The 20,913-nt window shown below is 36.2% G+C and overlaps 1 protein-coding gene across 12 annotated transcripts in view; it reads left to right on the top strand.

Annotated features, from left to right (window-relative positions):
- RALGAPA1 (Ral GTPase activating protein catalytic subunit alpha 1) overlaps positions 1-20,913 on the top strand; it is a 131,784-nt gene that overhangs the window by 82,835 nt on the left and 28,036 nt on the right. For all 12 annotated transcript variants that reach the window (XM_051620629.1, XM_051620628.1, XM_051620627.1 and 9 more), the window contains 6 exons: positions 2,622-3,486; positions 4,933-5,004; positions 5,804-5,927; positions 7,545-7,700; positions 16,359-16,517; positions 18,437-18,564. In XM_051620629.1, the coding sequence (XP_051476589.1) occupies positions 2,622-3,486; positions 4,933-5,004; positions 5,804-5,927; positions 7,545-7,700; positions 16,359-16,517; positions 18,437-18,564 (1,504 nt within the window). The remainder of the gene's footprint in view (positions 1-2,621; positions 3,487-4,932; positions 5,005-5,803; positions 5,928-7,544; positions 7,701-16,358; positions 16,518-18,436; positions 18,565-20,913) is intronic.

The raw sequence follows: 20,913 nt of genomic DNA, 5'->3' as shown, positions 1-20,913 counted from the left end.
AATTTAAAATTCACATTTTCAAAAAGCATTACTGGGTTTGGGGGTTTATTTTCCTAAGGGAAATCATCACCAAAATCTGATTTTCTCTGTGGCAAAAATGTTTTGAAACTGCTTAATTTTCTTTTCAACATAACAGGTTGCATCTTAGTTTCCTTTTCAGTATGCTTTTCTTAATACTTCTGATTTAAGTTTTCTGCGTCATTTTTAGATCAACAATACTGTATTCTGAGAGAAGACTGAATGAGAAGTATTTTCTCTTTTTATAAAGAAGGCAATGACAGATTTATATCCCAATAATTTTTTTATTTGAATCTAAGAGTAAAATTTTCAGAGAAAGACTATGGTGGGTTGGGGAATAGACCTTCCAAATTTAAATTTGATGTTCTTCTTTTTGTATCATTGTATCACCTTTTCCATATGTCCCTTGGACTCCTAAGGAAGTAAATTCATGCACACAGGCACAGTAAAACCATGGTCAGGTTTGAGATCATTAGGGTTTGCTACAGAGCAGTAGTAGTAATAACTTAGATGCTAACAGGTCCCTCTCACTTCTTCAGGTTTTCAGCAGAACTTAACTGAAGGCATTTAACCAATGCAGTGTGAGACTCCAGGAAAGCTCACTTGTCTTTGCTCCTAGGAACCCGAGAAGAGCATTGCCTTCCTTATCTGTGCAATGCCAAGTGCTAAACACTTGGCATAAATATCCTGACAAAGATGAGCCAGCCGCTGCATTGTCCAGGTGCTGGTTAATACCGCACTGATGAATTATCTTTCAAGCATCCAACTTATTTTCTCTTTGGCTTGTATAAACTGTCTTACAGTTTCTTCTGATATTTCAGCAGGTGGCACTATAACTTAATTTCCTTGTATGCTATCAATATCTGGACATTTAATTCAGCTCCACTGAATGCTTTTGTGTTTGTAAATTTTAAACCTCAAGAAGGTTCTAGATAATAAAAATTTAATATCTAATTTGTTTATATTAGTTTTCAAGTTTAATAGTCTCAACTATTAAAATAGTTTAGTTTATCTGAGTTGTGGAATAGTAAGTTCATATTGCTAGCTATTAATAGGATGAAACGTTTCCTTTTTTGCAATTTAGATCTCCCTCAAGGTAGAGAAGAGCCAGAATCCCAGACACCTCTTACATGCTTTACCTAAGCCTTGAGGGGGGAAAAATAAAAGGCAAATGTTTACTAATTGTTTACTTTCACAGATGGAGAACACATCCAGTGGTTCAGAAACTAAAGATCTGTCATAAAAGTCAGTATGCATGACAAATTTGCCTTAATTTTTCCAGTGAAACTAATTAAAACACCTTAAACTGCAAAAAGAAATTTGTTTATTAAAAATTAGTTTTTATTGTCTAGAAATACACAGTATAAAGGGACATCAGTCAATTATATCATGCTCACATGTCCAAGACATTGTATTTTCTCAGTAAATAATGAATTAAAAAATTACGTGGTTCAGAATGTTGCAGTTTGATTTGTGGCGAGAATAAAGGTGGGAAGTGTTTGCAGCAGTTTTCAATGTTTTATACAGTTTGAAATGTAATCCTGAGGAATACAGTCTTGATTTGTCTTCCCCTTGTGAGTCCCAAATTCAGGACATTCAAGTTCTGTTACAAGAGAGAAGAAGCTGCAGAAATAAGTGCTTTGCTGTTGGGATCCTGTTTTCTTACTGGGATCTTACACAGTATAATACTTCTGCTCATGAATTCTTCAGCAGGTACCCTGAGCCAGCTGAGGGTTTTCTGCTTTGACTAACTCTGTACTTCATGAGTAACATAGAGGGGATTTGATAGAAGAGTCCAATGCCAATAAAGTGCTTGGTTAGCAAGGTTTGATATAAACATTAAGAAATTCTTTTTATGAATTCAGAAAACACTGTGAGCAAGTGCAAGGTATGCAACAAAGAAGGAGGTTGCAAAACCATATTGAAATACCAATATATTTCACAAGATTAATTTAATGGAAGAGAGGGACAATTAACTACTCTTTCTCGCTGCAACTTTTTTCAGACTGAAACTTCATAAAATGCAGTTGATGCATGAGATTAGCTTTTTAAAAACTTTGCTACTGTTAGATTGTGTACAGGATAGAAAGCCTGGTCTTTGATTTGGTTCTTTAAAATCATCCAGCATTGTTTTCAACCTAACCTACAACTATATGCTCCCCAGGGAAATTAAGACGGAATAGAGGTTTTGTGTATCTGTGTTCCTTTGTGTATAAATATGACAATCCATTGCAGATGTAAATAGACTTCTTACAACATGACTATGATCTCTACTTCATCAGTGATTTAAGATTTATTTTCACTACAATAAGAAACTGTATTATAGCAGAAGCATGCGGATGAGAAAGCTATGTTAAGGAGGTATGGTAGGCTGTACTATAGTGAAGAAGCATCTTTAATTATCTTATAATTTTTCACACTATATATATTTGAGACCAGTCTTTTTAATAAAAAATGTTTTTCATTACTGAGTTGGCTGTATCCTAACCTTGCAGTGTTCATCCTCTGTTCAAGATTCGCAAGGAAGAGAAAACCAGAATAAATGTATAAATCTCATTGTTTTCTGAATTGTCCTTTTAAAACTTATGTTCTTTCTCTTGCAGTGAAAACTCACATGCAACAAGGATTAATTTCTGTTGCTGCCCGTACTGTGATAACACACCTAGTCAACCACTTAGGCCACTACCCTATGAGCGGGGGTCCTGCTATGCTAACCAGTCAAGTGTGTGAAAACAATGACAATCCCTACAGTGAAAGCCCTGAACTTTCTCCTGAACTTTTTGAGAACCCAAACCTTCAATTCTTTGTTTTAAATAACACTTCTCTGGTGTCTTGCATACAAATCCAAGCAGAAGATGACATGCCTGGGGGTGGACTGTCTGCTGGACTTGCATCTGCTAATTCAAATGTTAGAATTATAGTGCGTGATCTGTCTGGCAAGTACTCATGGGATTCTGCCATTTTGTATGGACCATCATCTTTCTGTGGATCTTCACAGCAAATGTCTTTTTCACTTTCCTTATCTCAGCAAGATAAAACAGAAGATGCTCTTTCATCTTTTCAGCAAGTGGAGGATGTATCTATGAGGGATGGAATTACGCTTCAAGTAAAGAGGAAATTTAGAGACACTGTACCAACATGGGATACAATTAGGGATGAGGAAGATGCCCTTGATGAGCTCCTGCAGTATTTAGGTGTAACAAGCCCTGAGTGCTTGCAGAGAACTGGTGTCTCACTGAACATTCCTGCCCCTCAACCAGTCTGTATCTCAGAGAAGCAGGAGAACGATGTCATCAATGCAATTCTGAAACAGCACACAGAAGAGAGGGAGTTTGTTGAAAAGCATTTCAATGATTTAAATATGAGGGCTATGGAGCAGGATGAGCCAACCTCACAAAAGCCTCAGTCAGCATTTTACTACTGCAGATTACTTCTTAGTATACTGGGAATGAATTCTTGGGATAAAAGGTAAAAAAATAAAAGCTTTGCAATTCAATAACTTCCTTTTAAGGAATTGTGCTGGTTTTACTGTGTAATAGTAATTAATCATACAGTGAGTTAAGCCAATAGGGAATGTGCAGCTAAGGGGAAACTGGCAGTTTTATTCTGTATTTCATCCTGTCATTTAGAGAGCCAGAAAGGATCAACCTGTTGCCTTTATGGCTATTTATATTCTTTCCTCAGAACAGTGTTGTAAGGAGAATTGAAGGAGTGATATATTTTCTAATAATCCTTTCACTAACTGTACTAAGGGTAAAGAAGGCATCTTTTTTTGCTTTCATTGCTTCCCCTGTGTGTTTTTGCCAAAATCGTTGCCTTTCTATGCCAGAATGAAACTCTGAAAGTGTCGTATTCTCAGCAATTGTGTTGCTGGACAGTGTCCTGCTGCTTTGCCTGCTAAGAGCATGCTAGCATGCAGACTCAAAGCATTACACCTGTGTTAGCTAACTAGAGAGATGTGTCCCCTAGTATTTATTTCAACATTGGCAATGTTTGGGTGTTGTTTAGAACAACAGGAGAAAAGCCAGTTTCAGTTACAAAAATAGTGTCTCTGCATTATTTTTTTTCAGTGTGTGTGGTTAGGTGTAGGTCTGCATATACACGTGAGTATGTACAGATATCATCATTCTAGAATTCAAGAGTCTTCCCGAAATATTTTGTCATAGCTGTCAAATTCTATATTAGAGTAACTGAAATATTTTCTTGCTATGAAAGGAAATGGATATTCTATCAAAATAGTCTGTGTCACTGAAGTGTCACTGGAATTGGCTTATTTGGATCTTTAATTCCTGAAGGTAGTCTGGTTTTGAATAGTACTGCTATTACACTCATTTCACTGTGTTTTATGGGAAACATCATAGCTGCAGTTTAAAAAAAAAGAAAAGTGCCCTTTTTGCTGTAATGTTGTTTTTTCTTCTTTAAATTGTTACAGCTGGCTGAGTGACTAGTGAGCTATGTTCTGCTCTCTTCAGAATAGCAAAAGCTCTGTGTTTATTGCACTATGTCTCTAGAACAGTAGGTTATGAGAGTGTCTTGTCACTAAGCACATGTATTTTGGCTTAGCAAAGTGTGCAGCTTATATGTACATCAAAGGGAGTTCTGTCTGTTCTTCTGTAGAGCAGAGATTGATCCCAGTTGGATCCAATAGGTTGAAAGAAGAAAGTGAAAAGAAAGAAAGGTTGTGCTCAGGGCTGGAATGGATATAGAAGATTTCTTGGAGTTTAAAAAAAAAAAAAAAAGCTTCTATGTTTTTTAAAAGTTATCTTAACATTTTGTATAAGAAAGGACTTTTGAAAAGACAGAAGCATTTGTTGACTCTTCTTGCATAGGTGTGGAAATGGTCTTGTACCATTCTTGTACTGTTCTGTATCCATCACTGAACAGGTAATAAGAGTTACGAATTTCTGTATTTAGAAGGAGCTTTCATCTCCTGAAGAAAAACGAGAAGTTACTTCGAGAACTCAGAAATTTGGACTCAAGACAATGGTAAATTATTTTAATGGTTGCCTACTTTTAAGCACATTTGTAATTAAATGGCTCTGACTGAGTGGATGTGAGAGCTGAACTAATTCTTAAAATGTATTTTTAAATTTTTTGTGTATTTTGCACTGTATTGTAATATTGGTGCTATATCGAAGTTACATTGGTGTTATTTGTAGATCTACAAATAGTAGTTAGTATTTTAAGACATGTTAGTATTTTAAGACATATTCTAGTTGGACTTGTAGCACTGAATTAAAAACCTGGAATAGTTTTTGTAGAAGTTGAAACCAAATACAGTGGAGGTTTTAGAAGTGTGAGAAACCACCTTCTGTTCCTCCAGGGTCTAACAGCAAACTGTGAAGAGAAGACATTACTGTAGTACTTAAGATTGTTCATTAAGCTGCATAAGCTGCATTTGCCACAGCACTCACAAGGCACTGCTGTTAATGGGCACTGCAGTGTCAATAATGCCTGTGTTACAGGTTTTGCTCTTTTCACAAGCTCAGCTATTCCATTAGCAATTGATATTGCCAGCAGCATCCTACACCTTAGAAGTGATGAAAGGGATAAATGCTGTTCATGTGTAGCAAATTTCAGGCTCTAGAGAAGACCAGACTAGAAAAGACAGAATGGGAATATGGAAATACAGAAAGTATTGAAAAAAAAAAAAAAAAGCCATATAGGTGTCCTTCCACTATCTTTTTCAAAGTTTTAAAAAACATGTTCTGTGTGTATTGCTTGCATATTTTGCTTTCATACTAGTAAAGGTACTGTCATGCAGTGACCATCCTCTGTTTTACAGCCGAGAGACACACAAGATTGCAGTGTTTTATGTTGCTGAGGGACAAGAAGATAAACACTCCATTCTAACTAATACTGGAGGAAGTCAAGCCTATGAGGATTTTGTAGCTGGTCTTGGCTGGGAGGTATTTACTAAAACCTTTTTATCCTAAGTTTGTTTACAGAGAAAATTACAGATCTGTTTAGATAATATGAATCTTTGGCTCTTTAGCATTGCTCACAAGTACTGAAAAACACTGTTTTGCAAGTAGGATGTAGAGAAGAATTCTGGTTTTAATTTCATTAGTAATCCTAGCTATTTAATTTTAAGCTCTTTCAATTTAAGAAAGTTTGTGCCGAAGAGATGATTCTTTAATGTGCAGTTCAGTACTTGGCTTTCATGGGCTGATTAGGAGGCATCTTGATTTACCTGTAGGCCTGTAAAGTGTGAAGTCCACGGAAGTTTGAGATTTGCTCAAATTTGGGAATCTAAAAATTACAAACCTGAGCTTCTCTCACGCTTCTGCCTTCCACTGCAGGCACATATATGTTCCCAGACTCTGTCCACCTGTCTTCCTGCAGTCAGAAATACTGTGGTGTACCCCGTCATCTATATGGACCTGCAACTCTTAAGTCACTAATGAGATACTGTTACAAGAATTTCCTTTTTTGCATTCTCTCTTTTTGACCACACAGGATTAACTTTCATTGTAAAATTCAGTTTCGCCCTGTCACACAGAAGTACAGGAATTACACCTGCTCCTGGCTGGATGCATAAGAATCTGCAGGTTTTCTGTTCCTCTTGTGACTTGTGTTCATCAGGAGTGTCCACATGTGTGTCCATCTTGTTTGTTCTTTTTCTTACACCTTAGATATATGAGGATTACTAGATTAGCTGTGTGGGTAATGACTCTGACTTTTGCACAGGAACAGAGGAAAACTGCTAGAAGTCTGCTGACTGTCACAAATGTAAATATTTATTTCCATCACTCCTGATTCTTCAGGAGAAAAAAACTAATCACATTCATGTCTTCAGATATCCTTCTGTAGGGGGTTAATTCTTTATTATCAAGATTAAAAAGTCGCTAATTTGGATTAATATTCCACGATAAGATATATAACATTTTAACCTCTTAACATTAAATTCTGGATCCTTTTTTAACAGAAAAGGAAATATATCCCATGTGGGCAGAGATTAAACGTATTCACATCTGAGATACAGAGGCACCGTTGTAAAAGTGAAATAGCACATTAAACAAGCTTGTTGATTTCAGTGCCAAACTATTTCCCACAGAACTAAGACTTACAAACGTACTTACAAATTATCAGTTTGTTTCTTGTCATTTTTTCCATAGTGGCACAATGAAAATTTCTGAAGAGAATATATGTAAAGTAACAAGACAGTTTAAAGTTATCTGGCCCTAACACAAGGTTTTTTCAGTGCTCAGGTCAAAACTGATGTAATGTCACAGAATTAAAAAAAATTTTAAAAGCACAGTCAACTCATAAGGGAATAATGCACTGAATAATAATTTACACAACATTTCCTTTTCTCTAACCTAGTCTTTCCCAGCAGTATGTGTGATGACAGTGGAGTGTTGAATGCCACTCCCATGCTGTTGATTTCTAGCCTAGTCAGCAAGTCTGAGCCCTTTTCAAAAAGCAAAACTGTACTATTGTGAATAGAGCCTTCACTTAAAAATATGTTTATCACCTGACAATTTGTTCTTTTTCTCCTAATGCTTCCTGGGCTTTACTTCTAGGTAAATCTCACAAACCATTGTGGCTTTATGGGAGGACTGCAAAAAAATAGAAGCACTGGACTGACAACTCCATATTTTGCTACCTCGACAGTAGAAGTTATGTTCCATGTGTCAACAAGAATGCCTTCCGATTCAGATGACTCTCTAACAAAAAAGGTAGGTGTTTCTGAATAACAGATTTTCTTTTGATAGTAAACTCAGAGAAATTGGAGTCAAAAGAAAATCCAGTAATTTTTTCTAAAAAAACCCCATAAACTATCGTAATACCTTTGCCTGATAATAGTTGGCATTTTACTGAAGGTAGGTTGAGCCATATAAGTTATTCTCTACCAATTTCAAGTTTTGCCATACTGGTAATTTTTGCCATCATTGCAAATGCTGGCAGGACACGTGGGGATCCTGTGAAATGATGAAAAATGAAGGGAAGTAATGGTTTGTATATAAAAAGCATTACATCTGAAGGATTTTTTTGTACTTTGAGACTTTGAATGCTAATTAATAAATATGTGATGAGTACTTTCTAAGATGACTTTTTATACTCTTTAGAGTCAGGTACTATGTATTAGTATAATTTTCCCTTTAAAAAAAGTTGAAAGTATTAAGAATTCGACATTTTTTGTATATAAGTTTTGTTATCTTGGAGCAAGCACAAATGTTTAACAGTGATATGATGTTATAGTGTTACAATGACATTAAGAAAAAAATTGGTTTCTGTATTGGTATTTTTTTCTTTAGAATTTAATAAATTCCACATTAGCGATAACAAGTTACAGTCTCAAACATGTGTCCTATTATAAATGAACAATTTGCTATCATTAGACTGTCCCCTGTCCTACGTACATACATCTTCAGATGTGCTAATCCATTCAGTAGACACGTTAATGAGCACTGGTTGAAGTGTAATATTGGAGGAACTGAAGCTGGTTGACCTCAGCATGGAGTTTAATACTTGTAATTAAATTAGACAGTAGACAGTTAGTAAGGAGAGAAATAGCCATGCCTCTGGCAAGCTTCAATTATTAATGGTTGTTTTGTTCTTTGTGTTCAACTTGAAGAAAAAAATATTATAGTTATTATTATAGACTGACTAAGAGTTTTAACTTCTTGCTGTCAAGTCTTAGGTTTGTTTGGTGGGTTTTTTTAATTGAAAAATGATTTTTCTTGTATGTTTATGGTACTAAGTCCTCTCTGTTCTTTTTTTCCCAAAGGGTAGCCAGGCTAATAGTTAGGCTGTTAAATGATTTTTAAAAGTACTTTGGTAGCAATAAGAACTAATTTTAAAATAAGATTTTTGCTGTGGTTCTAGTGTAGAACAGTGTGTGTATGTATTTTCTTTTTCTAACTTGACTGGCTTCTGTATTTTATAAACAGAAACTTGGTTTTATAAAACACAGCTTGTAAATATCCTTACCCTATTTGTTCATAAATTGTTTGATTTAGAGCATTAAAAAGTGTTGACAGGGGGGAAGATGATCACAGTGAAAATTAATCACTAATAGATAATTTGTAAATGCTGCATACTTCAGCAGAAGATATGGGCAAGGTCTCATGTCTGTTGCCAGGATCACCATGAATGTACATGTCGCTGTTTCTGCCAGGCAAGATTCAGTGCTGGTCCCGGCTTCCTGTCATTTAGCTTGTGAAAATTATGTCAGCTGTTAACAACTCCATCTTATCCCAGGCATATTTCTCTCTTTTACCCACAATCTCATTCTTGAGTAATTTTGGATATTTGAGGTCTTTATGGATATACAGAATGTGTCAAAAGATTGGAATTGTAGCTCAGCTATTGATGGGCTGTTTAATCAAGCTACTTGATTTCTGTGTCACTTCCTTGTTCTTCCTCGGTGTGTGGGGTTTTTTTCTTCTTTCTAAAGGCCAGTTTCCCAGTGAATAGGCTTGTGAACCTGCCTTTATGTCTCTCTTTCCTTCCTTAACACCTTTTGGCCCATTTCAATCTTATTTAGTAGATTCAAAGGTGTTAATTTCATGTATGTTTAATGAAGATAAGCTAAGAAAAGGAGACAGAGAGACTCTTAGTGCTCTAACTCAGCAGGTAAAGCCTGCATGGGAAGAAGCATGGGAAGGAGAGAAAGATGATATGGCAGTCATCCCAAACTTGAGAAACTGAAGTTTGCATCTTGAGAGAAACAAGCAAGTGGTATCAGGAGACATGAGTAGGAAAACAGACTTCAGTTCTTTTACTCGTTCATGCTGCTTAAACTGAACACATCAGGAAAAGAAAGGTGTTCTATGAGATTCTGTCCAGCTTAAACACACTATAGGTGACCTCTAAATCATCTGAGAGCTCTGTGTGTGCTGACAGTTGTAATTGTTCTGAGTGCATGTACTGTTTGTCACCTCCAGAATAACTTGAGTTTTGAGCTTCTGTACCGCTCTTCAATGTACTTTCTTTGTCTATTTCATTCAGTGGGAGAAAAGCAAGCAAACTCGTGGTAGTTGGCTTAGAACTGCTGCTACTTTTTACATTGTAAATGTGCCTAGAGGAGCATGATAGGTTCATCTTATAAATGGAAGTTAAATTAAATTAAAACAAAACTTCTTCCTGCCAGTCCAGTCACTGCAAAATCAAGATTCTGCTGTTTCAGAGGCTAAGCCAATTTTAAACTTATTTTCCATCAGTCTTACTGAGTAGTAAATAAAACTTTTATGTGTCTTGGATACCTGTGAAGCATTTGATTCTGAAGACATGAACAAAAGCAAGAAAGGACATTCAATCGGGGAGAAGAGATTGAAAACTTCTGAACATGTAAAAGAACTTAACACTAAAATGCATATATAAAATAGGCATTTATTTTGTACATAGTAAATTAAAGATTTAGTGCTGACAATGCAATGCATTTGTTTTTCTTATAATTAAAGGTTAGAGTAAAAATTTAAAAGTATTTACACTACACTTACAAGAACAAACAAAGAAAATATCAGGATTAAATGAAACTGCGAAGACTCTCAATTAACAGAACAAGAAATCTCATATATATTCCTCTGCAGCTTATCACCTGTCTAGCTTCTCCTTCCTTAGCCTGATAAACAAGTGAAGGTATTGTAGGTGAGAATATTACACACAGGATATGTAAATAAAAAGTAGTAGTGTTATCAATGATTGGAATGCTAATTCATCATGGGCTTTGAGTATATTACATGATTCTAGGTTGTGTGTGGCATTGTCCTAACCACATGAAATATTTATAGCCCTCAGTATTTGTAGCTTTTTTATTATTATTATTATTGTGGTATGGAACTTGAAGGTTTATCAAAACAAGCTAATAGTACAATTTTTTTTAAAGTTACAATTAAGTACATGTGTTGCTTAAAAAAAACCCTCAAACAAGCACACCGTAGTTGTTTAACAGTTTTGTGAAAAATTCAACTAGAGGGTACCTATGCTGTAGGCAGCATTGCTGCTTACATTTAATGGACAAAAGTAGCTGCAGTGAGCTATTACTTCAAATGTTTCTGCTCCTTCTATTCTTTTTATAAGGAACACTTTTATTTTTGAAGAAGAAAAAAAGTTGGGACTTGCTGTTGTATCATGAGAAAAGATAATAGCCTTTTTTTCTCCCTCCTTTAGGTAAGTGGGTATCAGAAATTGCAGTAATTTTGGCAAGAGTTCAAGGGTTAATGCAACAGATAAATAAAAGGAATTTTCTGTAAATTGAGCCCTGCATTATTTCACTTGTCTTGCCTTTCCAAACCTAACTCATTTAATTTTAAAAAGTAAATACTTAAATTCTTCCTGACAGTGTGCTTTGCTTTTACTATCGTTTATTACTTCAATTATACTTGGTATCACTTAGAACAATCTGCCATTTGGAAATTTCAGTATAGCCTGCAGCTTAGTATTAAGTCTGGCTGCTATTGTAACATGTACAGCATATGACACTAATGTATCAAAATTAGATTTGATCATCCCTCCTGGTTATATTTATTTCACATTTCTTTTGTATTCAGTTAACATAAATGTATTAGGAGAGCTGACACATGATGATGGCTATAGAGTAAGAATATTTTAAAGTATTTTGAGTTAAATTTGAAATTTCAGGTAACCTAACAGTCGGTCATTTTTTTTTCAAAGCAAGCCTCAAAATATCTGTTTGTCTCCAAAATCTCCTCAGGGCTGTCTAACCAACAGCTCAGGTTCAAAATAGCTGAAACAGAGAGCTCTTCATCTCTTTCTCATTGCCACCTTTCTGGATCACCACAGATAACATGACCATTGTGCCTGTAACTTGTGCCCACAGCCTGAAATCATCTTTAATTTGGTTCACTTTCTGGATTCTTATGTTCAGTCTGTGCTTAAGACTGTTCTTTATTCTATGTTAACATTTCTTGCAACATAGCCTTTCCATACACACAGTTAAAATTTATCCACTGTATCCTAAACTGTTATTTTGATTGCTGAACTTTCCATTCTCTGGCCTTGACACTTTCATTCTTGAAGAATGCTGCTATAAGAAGACCTTTTTCTTATCCTTAATGCCTTTTTACAGTTTTCTGCATTTGTCCATCTCCATTTTGTGTCTTGCCTTATGCTTAACTAATAAACTCTACAGCAGTTTGATCAGCATTTATGCAGTATTAGCATTTCAGAATATGGATAGGTAACCTATATTTCCAGGTGTTTCAGCAATAGGGTATTACCAGTTACTTGAAGTATTAAATTATTTTGGAGATTTTTATTATTTATATTATTGCTGTACTTTATTTCTCTAATAGGGATTTGCACTTTGTTTTCCTTACTGTGATTTATGGACATACAAAGTTTTACATTTAGGAAGACAAGGTCAGGAAATGAGTGTGAAGATGTAGTTGCTTAAACAAATGGTGATGAGTTTTGAGTGACCATTAACACAGATTTCAGTCCTGGTACCTGAACATTCTGTGTGCCCCAAATCTGATTCTGTTAGCTAACACTGGGACCATACCTTCTGCTTGGGAAACCATGTTGCTGTCTGTCCTTTAGGTTTCAATGAGCCGAGGTGGTTGTAGCTCAGTGTCTTTATACCACCTGTGTCCAGGACACTGAATTCTGGGATGCTTTCAGTTCAGTACAAAGACATGAAGAATCCACATTAAAGCTGAAAGAGATCAGGCTCTGACTCTTCTGTTGCATAAGAATTTTAGTGAATGATGAATTCTCCAAATGTTTACTGTGCGTGCAGGAGAGTTTTGTCATGGAGCACTGCTCAATTTCAAGGTCCTTTAATAGGGAACTGAAAAATGAGGCAGAAAAATTGAAATGCTTCTTTCTAAAAAGTTTACACAAAATCTGGCAGACCTTGGAAAGCTTTTCAAGACAATTTCAGGTATTGGTGCTCTTTGATGAATCAAATGTTGTTAACAACTCAAGTTACCACCATTCAAGCTTTGTCATAAGCTTGGTTTGCTGACCGAGGTGAAGCCCTCTGAAAGAAACAATAAGAAGCACTATATTAGTGTTGTAGCTTCCTCTGGTCTACTCTTGAAAAAGGAACAGAGTTCCTTTGCACTTTTACAGAAGTGCAAGAACTGAATGATGTCCTGTCTGATTAGCTGCAGGTATCAGTAACAGTTACACAAGGGGCAACCTTTGATAAATGAAATTCAGAGGCAATGATGCCCTCAAGAAGCTGCACTGTCTAAACTCTCTATATGTTTTGGATTTTGGATCCATTTGCTTAGCTTGTACGCTGTCACCTTTCCTTATTTCTAATGGCATATGAGTTTGTCTTTGAGTCCAAAGATAGTAAAAGAGGGCTAGTTCTTCTAGTAAATAGTGCAATAGTGCTGAATTAGGAATGGTGCGGTGCAGCGATGGATGTATCAGACTTAATTCTTCTTTTTGGCAGTCAGTTCAATAAGTTCAGTTCAGTCAGTGCACCAGATGGCCATCCCTCAATCTAGGATGATGCAATTTGTTCATCTTTCAAAAGATTTCATAGCTAAACTGATTCCCATTTTGCTTTCTGTTTGGTTAGGCAGCCTCATCCTTCCTGAGCTTCTCTGTTGCCTCTAAGTGCAAGCCCATCAGTCCCTCATGCCATTCTGTCATTGTCGTATTTCAACAGATAGTTCAACTGTCACTTCACCTAGAAGGCAGGAGAGGTTCAGCCTCTCTGAATGATTCCACAGTTAGTTACCTTTTAGCACATTGTTCACTGCTAGGTCTCATCCAAGGTTTCTGCCTCCGGTGTTTGCCAGTTGCACATCAGTCACTCAGGTTGCTGCCTGGTTTTGTTCTAATCCAGTCTAATAAAACTCAGCATAGTGAATGTTGTTATGATGGCACAAGAGCATCCCTAACCAAGCGTTGTTCAAAATCATTACGCCATTTATATAAGAGTCAAGAACAGCTCACCTCAAAGGAACTGCAGTCATTGCAAATTAGATGTATGTATGATCTGGTCCAGGCAAAACAAATGACTTGCTGAGCATCAGGCAAGATGCAGGGTATCGATGCCATCTGTCCTTTGCCCAGTCCAGCACTGAAAAAAAAAATTTTCTTGGAGAAATGCAACCCTGTTTTTCAGTCTGATGCAATTTAAAGCCAGCAGAAAAGAGCAGAGGCAGCTTCTTTTTTCCTTTTTTTTTTTTTTTTTTTTTAAAGTCTGCTGCTGACAACCAGTATAAGCCTTCAGGTAAGATGAAGGTAGCATTCTAGGAGATTCTGTAGTATGAATACTTGGAATGAAATTTCTCTGAGGACTGTGTATATGTTTTGCTTTTATTTAAAGTACAGTTATGTTCTGAAAATGAATACAAGAAGCTTCTAAATACAAATGGTGGACAAACCAACTAGGAGAGGAGAGCTGCTGGATCTTGTACTCACCAACAAGGAGGGTCTGGTTGAAGCGCTGACGGTCAATGGCAGCCTTGGCTGCAGTGATCACAAGATGGTGGAGTGCAGGATCCTGTGTGGGAGGAACAGAATACCCAGCAGGACCAGAATCCTGGACTTCCGCAGGGCCAACTTTGGCTTCTTCAATCAATTATTGAGAGAAGTCCCATGGGACAGGGTACTAGATGGTAAAGGGGCTCAAGACAGTTGGTCAACATTCAAGGATCAGTTCTTGCAAGCTCAGGATCAGAGCATCCCAATGGGTAGGAAATCAAGTAAGGGAGTCAGGAGACCTGCATGCTTAAATAAGGAACTGCTGGGCAAACTCAAGTGGAAAAAAAAGAAAACCTATGGATCATGGAAGGAGGGGCTGGCCACTTGGGAGGAATATAGGACTGTTGTCAGAGGATGTAGGGAGGCAATTAGGAAAGCTAAGACCTCCTTGCAACTTAATCTTGCAAGTCAGGTCAAGGACAATAGAAAGGGCTTCTTCAAATACATTGCAGATAGAACTAACACTAGAGGCAATATAGGCCCTCTGGTGAATGAGGTGGGTGCCCTGGCAACGGGATATAAAGAAGGCAGAGGTACTGAATGCCTTCTTTGCCTCTGTCTTTACTGCTGCAGACTCTTTCCAGCAGCCCCAGATCCCTAAAGCCCCAGAAGTCAGGATGAAGGAGGAGTTTGCTTTGGTAGATGAGGATTGGGTTAGGGATCAGTTAAGCAATCTGGACATCCCATGGGTGCTGAGGGAGCCGGCGGAGGTCATTGCTAGGCCACTCTCCATCATCTTTGGTAAGTCGTGGGCAACAGGAGAGGTGCCTGAGGACTGGAGGATAGCAAATGTCACTCCAGTCTACAAGAAGGGCAAGAAGGAGGACCTGGGTAACTATAGACCGGTCAGCCTCACCTCCATCCCTGGAAAGGTGATGGAACAACTTGTTCTTGGCACTATCTCTAGGCATATCAAGGATGAGGGGAATCATTAAGAGCAGTCAACATGGTTTTACCGAGGCTGTTGTTTGACAAATTCTACTTGCCTAAAGCTGTGCAAACAAGCTGAAAACTGTGAGTAAAGACAATTGTCAGCTGTAACTGCACAAGGAGGGAAAATGATATTTCAATTTAAATTCTCAAAAATAGCCCTTCCTGTGAAGAAACTTATGTTTAATAATCGGAATGTATTTGTTTAGTATACGTAAAGCCTCTCTCCATTATGTTAACATTTGTTTATCAGATGGTAATGTTTAACAGAAGGAGCATTTTGGAGCTTCAGTGCAGATAATTCAAAAGTGTTGAAGATACTGCTTAATCTCGTTGTATGACGGTAACTGAGGATACAGCATGGATTTTGAAGAACTTGTTTGGCCATTCTGAGCCAAATCAAGAGCCATTTGGGGAGAGGGCAAGTTATTTTTACAAAGTTATGCAGGTTTCATGGCAAATGAGTATTTAGTTTAGTTAATCTAGGGACTATGGAAATGTAGTAGCTATTATCCTTTAAAAGCATTTTGTTTGTAGTAGCCAGTTTGAAATCAGGCCACAATGGTGACATTAAAGACTGCTCAGATATGTAGCTTTTAAATAGGTGTTCATTCATATACTTTAAAAATCCATTTAGAATTTAGTAATTTGCTGCCTGTCAGTGATGGCAATCTTGAAAGCGTTTCAGTAAATCATATTGAATCACTCTGCATTCTTTAGATAATATCAATAAAATTTTAGCTTTCAGTAGAAAACGTATTGATGTGTTAATTTAAATAGTCATTGGCACCAATGTATAAAAATTTACTGCATAAACCAATACTGTGAATAATACTCTCATTGAAATTGTAAGAAAACTGTAGTGCAGTTGGGTTATTTTATTCACTTTATTTCTTTTTAGTGAGTTTGTCCTTTTGAAATATGAGCATTTAGTACAGCTGTATGGCTATAGAATATATTTGAACTGATGGGTTTTATCCTTGCTTTTCCAGCTAAGACATTTAGGAAATGATGAAGTACACATTGTCTGGTCAGAGCATACTCGAGATTACAGAAGAGGAATCATTCCAACAGAATTTGGTGATGTACTTATAGTTATCTATCCCATGAAAAACCATATGTTCAGTATCCAGATCATGAAAAAGCCTGAGGTAAGAGATTTTTCTTTTGTGTTTCCTTTGTATGTTTAATATAACCTGAGTTTTGTTTAGAGCCTGAGTTTTTGGTATAACAGATTGATCCAACAAGGTGATCTGTCTTTAACATTGACAATTGCAGTGGTGGTAGGAGGAAGAGCTCAGTGAGTACAATGCTTAATAAAATCAGTAACTTGAAATGGCAAAGACCTGACCTGTCAAGTATATCTGCTAACATTATAAAATGGAAACAAATCTATAATATCCTGCATAATCATTTAAAGATAAACTTGACAAACATTTTAATCAAATTGGATACATGCTTGTGGGAGTTGAATAGTAGCCTGTTCCAGACTTCTCCATCCGTATCGTATTCCCCTTTCTTCTCAAAGCTAGTTTTCACTTTCTCCTTGGCTTCCTACAAGGATCTGGAGATGAATTCCACAAATTCAGCTCTTAGGCATATAAACACACACTCTTTCTAATGACTGTTCCTCAAATGTCTATGCCAGCCCTGTTCTTGAAACAGTGGTTTTGGGTAGTGAACACTGACTGAGTAATAGTAGTCATGAGTGTTTGTACTGCATATTTTCTATGTGGTGACACTTGCCATGAAATTATAGGCTTTAAATACTAAAATTATTTCAAGAAGCACTGACACCAATAAATAAGGTATGACAGAAAGAAGATTCCCTCTATATGATGTCTGCCTCTATCTGATGATAGGCATGAAATGATGCCCAGTACGTGGTCTTGTTCTTTACTGGGTTACTAATGTTTTCAATTAATAAGTATATTCTTTCCCTTAATACTTTAAGTACAAAACGTTTTAGTATTGGGGATGTGCAGGCTAAGAAGGAAAAAGAAAACTGCTGAGACCAGGGATTGTTGTTAGTCCAAGAGGTCCTTGTATGTGGGAAAAAAAAAATGGCTTCCAACAGATTTCAGTATTCTCAAAGCAACATTAAATGACTGATGGCAAAAATAACACAGGGCTCTCAAATTATTTTGCAGCATTGGTTTCATTTTAGCAGGAAGACTGTTTGGTGTACACTCTGCTCCCTTTGCTGCCCTGATGCACAAATTTTGCTTTTCACGTGTTTTTTGCTAGCAGCTTCAGAACTTTATTCACACATACAGGAAATGAAGATAGTTAATAGAGTTGTTGGGGGTTTGTTTGTTTGTTTGGGTGGTTGTTTGTGTTTTTTTTTCAAATTGCAAAATTATTATTAATTAGAGAAAAATGTAAGGCCAAAATATAAGATCCATCTGTGCTATCTCTACTCAAAATCAAGGTTTTTAGTGGATCTCACAAATAAGGTTTACACTTAAGGTCCAAAGAGTCCAAACTTTCACTACAGATTTCTCCTGTAAAGGGCTTACTATATATTTGTATATATACCATAGAAACGAAGAAGAGCAGATAGAAGAAAATATGGAAGGTGGGGGTCAGTCCACCAGTAATTGTACAATAGCTGCACATTAATCCAGTCTTTATGGACATGTTTTATCTAAAGCTATGATAAATATTATTTTAATATTTGAGTAATTACTCCTTTTGCTTACTACCACCAACAATATTGTCATCTGACCTTTCAGCCTCTGAAACATCACATACATATGCATGACTGACTGTTCCAAGGATTTTAGCAGCAAATCGTGGAAATAAGCTTTGATGAGGCATAATATTCAAATGGTTGCTTAATTTTCTTCAAATACTGTGTTATCTGTTACCAAGGATATCAAGCAGTTATATGGCTGTATATTTCCACAAGAAAAAAGGTCTGTCGTGGGGCACAATAACTGGTCTGATTATCTAGTGATGAGGAGAAAAAAAAAAAAGGTATTATTTTAGTGCTCTATTGTTAATATTGATTGCTAATTGTTATAGCTAAGATCTTGCTTAATGTTGAATTTCATATTTTTTTATTCAGGTTCCCTTTTTTGGTCCACTCTTTGATGGTGCTATTGTGAATGGAAAAATTCTCCCTATTATGGTTCGTGCAACAGCTATAAATGCAAGCCGTGCATTGAAGTCATTAATCCCATTATACCAAAACTTGTATCCTTTCACTCGAATGGTTTCCAAGGCCTTTTTACATTCCCTTGCTTGTTCTACAGGTATGATCTTTATGTTGTGTGTCATTTTATATCTTTGTCGGTTTAACGTAGGGAAAGTATTTTCAGTTTTTAGGGCAATGGTGCCTTTAAGAAAATTAAGCCCATAGAAGATAAGTCAGATGAAGACCAGCTTTTTTGAATTAAGTGAAGAATAGTTTCAGTGCTGAATAATTGCCTGTTTCTAATGTTTTATAACATGTGCTTATCACTTCTTGTTAAACAAAATTACTTGAATGACAGTTTTGTGAGTAGACTTTCTTAAGTAGCAGTGTTATGGTTTCTTTCCTTAAATACATGTAGTATTTATCCAGTGTTAATGTGACTTAATTTAGTTTTTTAATTCCAAGAGGGATATGAATGTTGTTTTCTTTCAAGATGAGAAATTTGCTATATTTTTGTCATACAGATTTTGTTATTCAGCTTGGAATACAAAGTTGTGGTCAAAATTAAGTTAGTGTCTTTGTAAAAATGTCAAGAAAAGGTTTTCCCAATTTAATTTTTTTTGTTGGAACTGAAATTGTAGTATTTTGAAAGAGCTGCTCTTGGAAGAAGAGATTTACCAACCAAAATTTTTTTTTAAAAGGTAAGTCAGTCACTTAGACCTCTTCATTTATTGAGATTGAGTTCTGTTATAAGACATCCATTAGTAAAATCAACAAGAACTTACTATTTTTTAATTTCACAAATTAATAGATAAATTTGAATTTTGGTCCATAAGAAACTATTTGCTTAATTTCCACCCAAGCTGTAGATACTTTTATTTGTCATGTGAGAAGATTGTTACTAAAATACTCTTTTTTTTTCTGAGGCTGATTGTTAATATTCAGTTTTGGATTAGCTATGATGAAGTGGATTTACAGATGAATGATGAATGGTGTTTGATATGATCACATTAAATGACGTTTATGCCATTTATGTAGACGACAGATGTTGATTCATTGTATTTTTGTGTTTGGAAAGGTCCGATCTTTTTGTCATTACTCAAGTGGCTTAATCCAAGAATTTAAAATGTATTAGCATTATTATACCATGAAAAGTGATGGCTTATAGTATTAATTGATGTATAGTGATGAGCAATTGGAAAGCTATTTAATTTGAAACAGCAAGATTTCAGTACCAAAAAACCCCATGAACTTCTATCATTAAACTTCTTTACAGAATATGAAAGTTGTAATGAATGCCTCAGACATAGCTTGCCAGCTCAGAGTCTAGGAATTGGCCAGTTCCTGAGGGCAGTGTAATGCACGTTCACTTTTAATTCTCCAGATTGTAATTTTATGTGCATTAAAGCACTGTAATTTATGATTTTTGCCTCCTAATATGGTTAGCATGGTAACTAGAAAGTGTTACATATCTTTAATATTAGATATTAGATTGATTGGTGGGTTTAATATGATCACTTGTGAAGCACCAGGTGATTGGGCATTGATATTAAAGGGTAGCTTTGTTAAGTAGTTGGTGGAATTCTTTCACTTGGCTTGGAGTATCTTATATTCAGAGCTTTGTAAATATTGTAAGGAACTGCCTACACCCCCATTTTAATTTTTAAACACTGTTTGCTTGGCGTGAAATTAGAAAAAATCTCTACAGACTTCCCTAGTTTCAATTAGGCTATGGTGGTGTCAGTTATGTCAGTGGAGAGCAGCAAAAAAATGTTAAACTTCAAACATTGGCCTAGCTCTCAGTGGTTTCAAAAACTCTTGATTGAAAATGTCATGGATGTGCTCTTGGTGTTCAACTCATGGCCATATTTGAGGTCAAGAAGAAGTTTTTCTCATACAAGAATTTTGAAGACTGGTGGGTGTTTCCTGTAACATGAACATAGTCTGTTAACTAGGAATATTTGAAAATTAAATCTAACTATGTTCCTGCAATAGCAGGGAATTGAACACATCAAGGATTGTCTTAGTGTCTTCCACTTTTTTCCTCTGGCATATTTTAGCTAGGGATTTAGCAGTTCACTACTGACTTTTAAGGTTTTTATGGACTAAAAAGCCTGGGGGCAGGAGTATTTTATGATCTGTGATTAAATAGCTTTTCTGGAGACCCCACCAACTCCATCTCTGTTGCAAAAGACAGGACTCATTGATCAAGGTGGTCTTTCCTTGTGTTGAAGTGTTGCAGGAGCAAAGAAAAAGAGTGCTTGGAGTGGTGAAAACAATACATGAAGAGGGAGAGGAAAAAAGGAACAGAAATGCTGTTTTTCTGTTTGGCATACCAAAAGGAGAGACTCAGCTGGAAAAGCAAAGCTCGTAATGAAGGTTTCCCACATGTGTAGGACCACAGTGGT

The sequence above is a fragment of the Apus apus genome, chromosome 5 (genome assembly GCF_020740795.1).
Source record: "Apus apus isolate bApuApu2 chromosome 5, bApuApu2.pri.cur, whole genome shotgun sequence".
NCBI lineage: Eukaryota > Metazoa > Chordata > Aves > Apodiformes > Apodidae > Apus > Apus apus.
The sequence above is the reverse complement of the archived record's forward strand: the minus strand, read 5'-3'. Positions and strand labels throughout refer to the sequence as shown.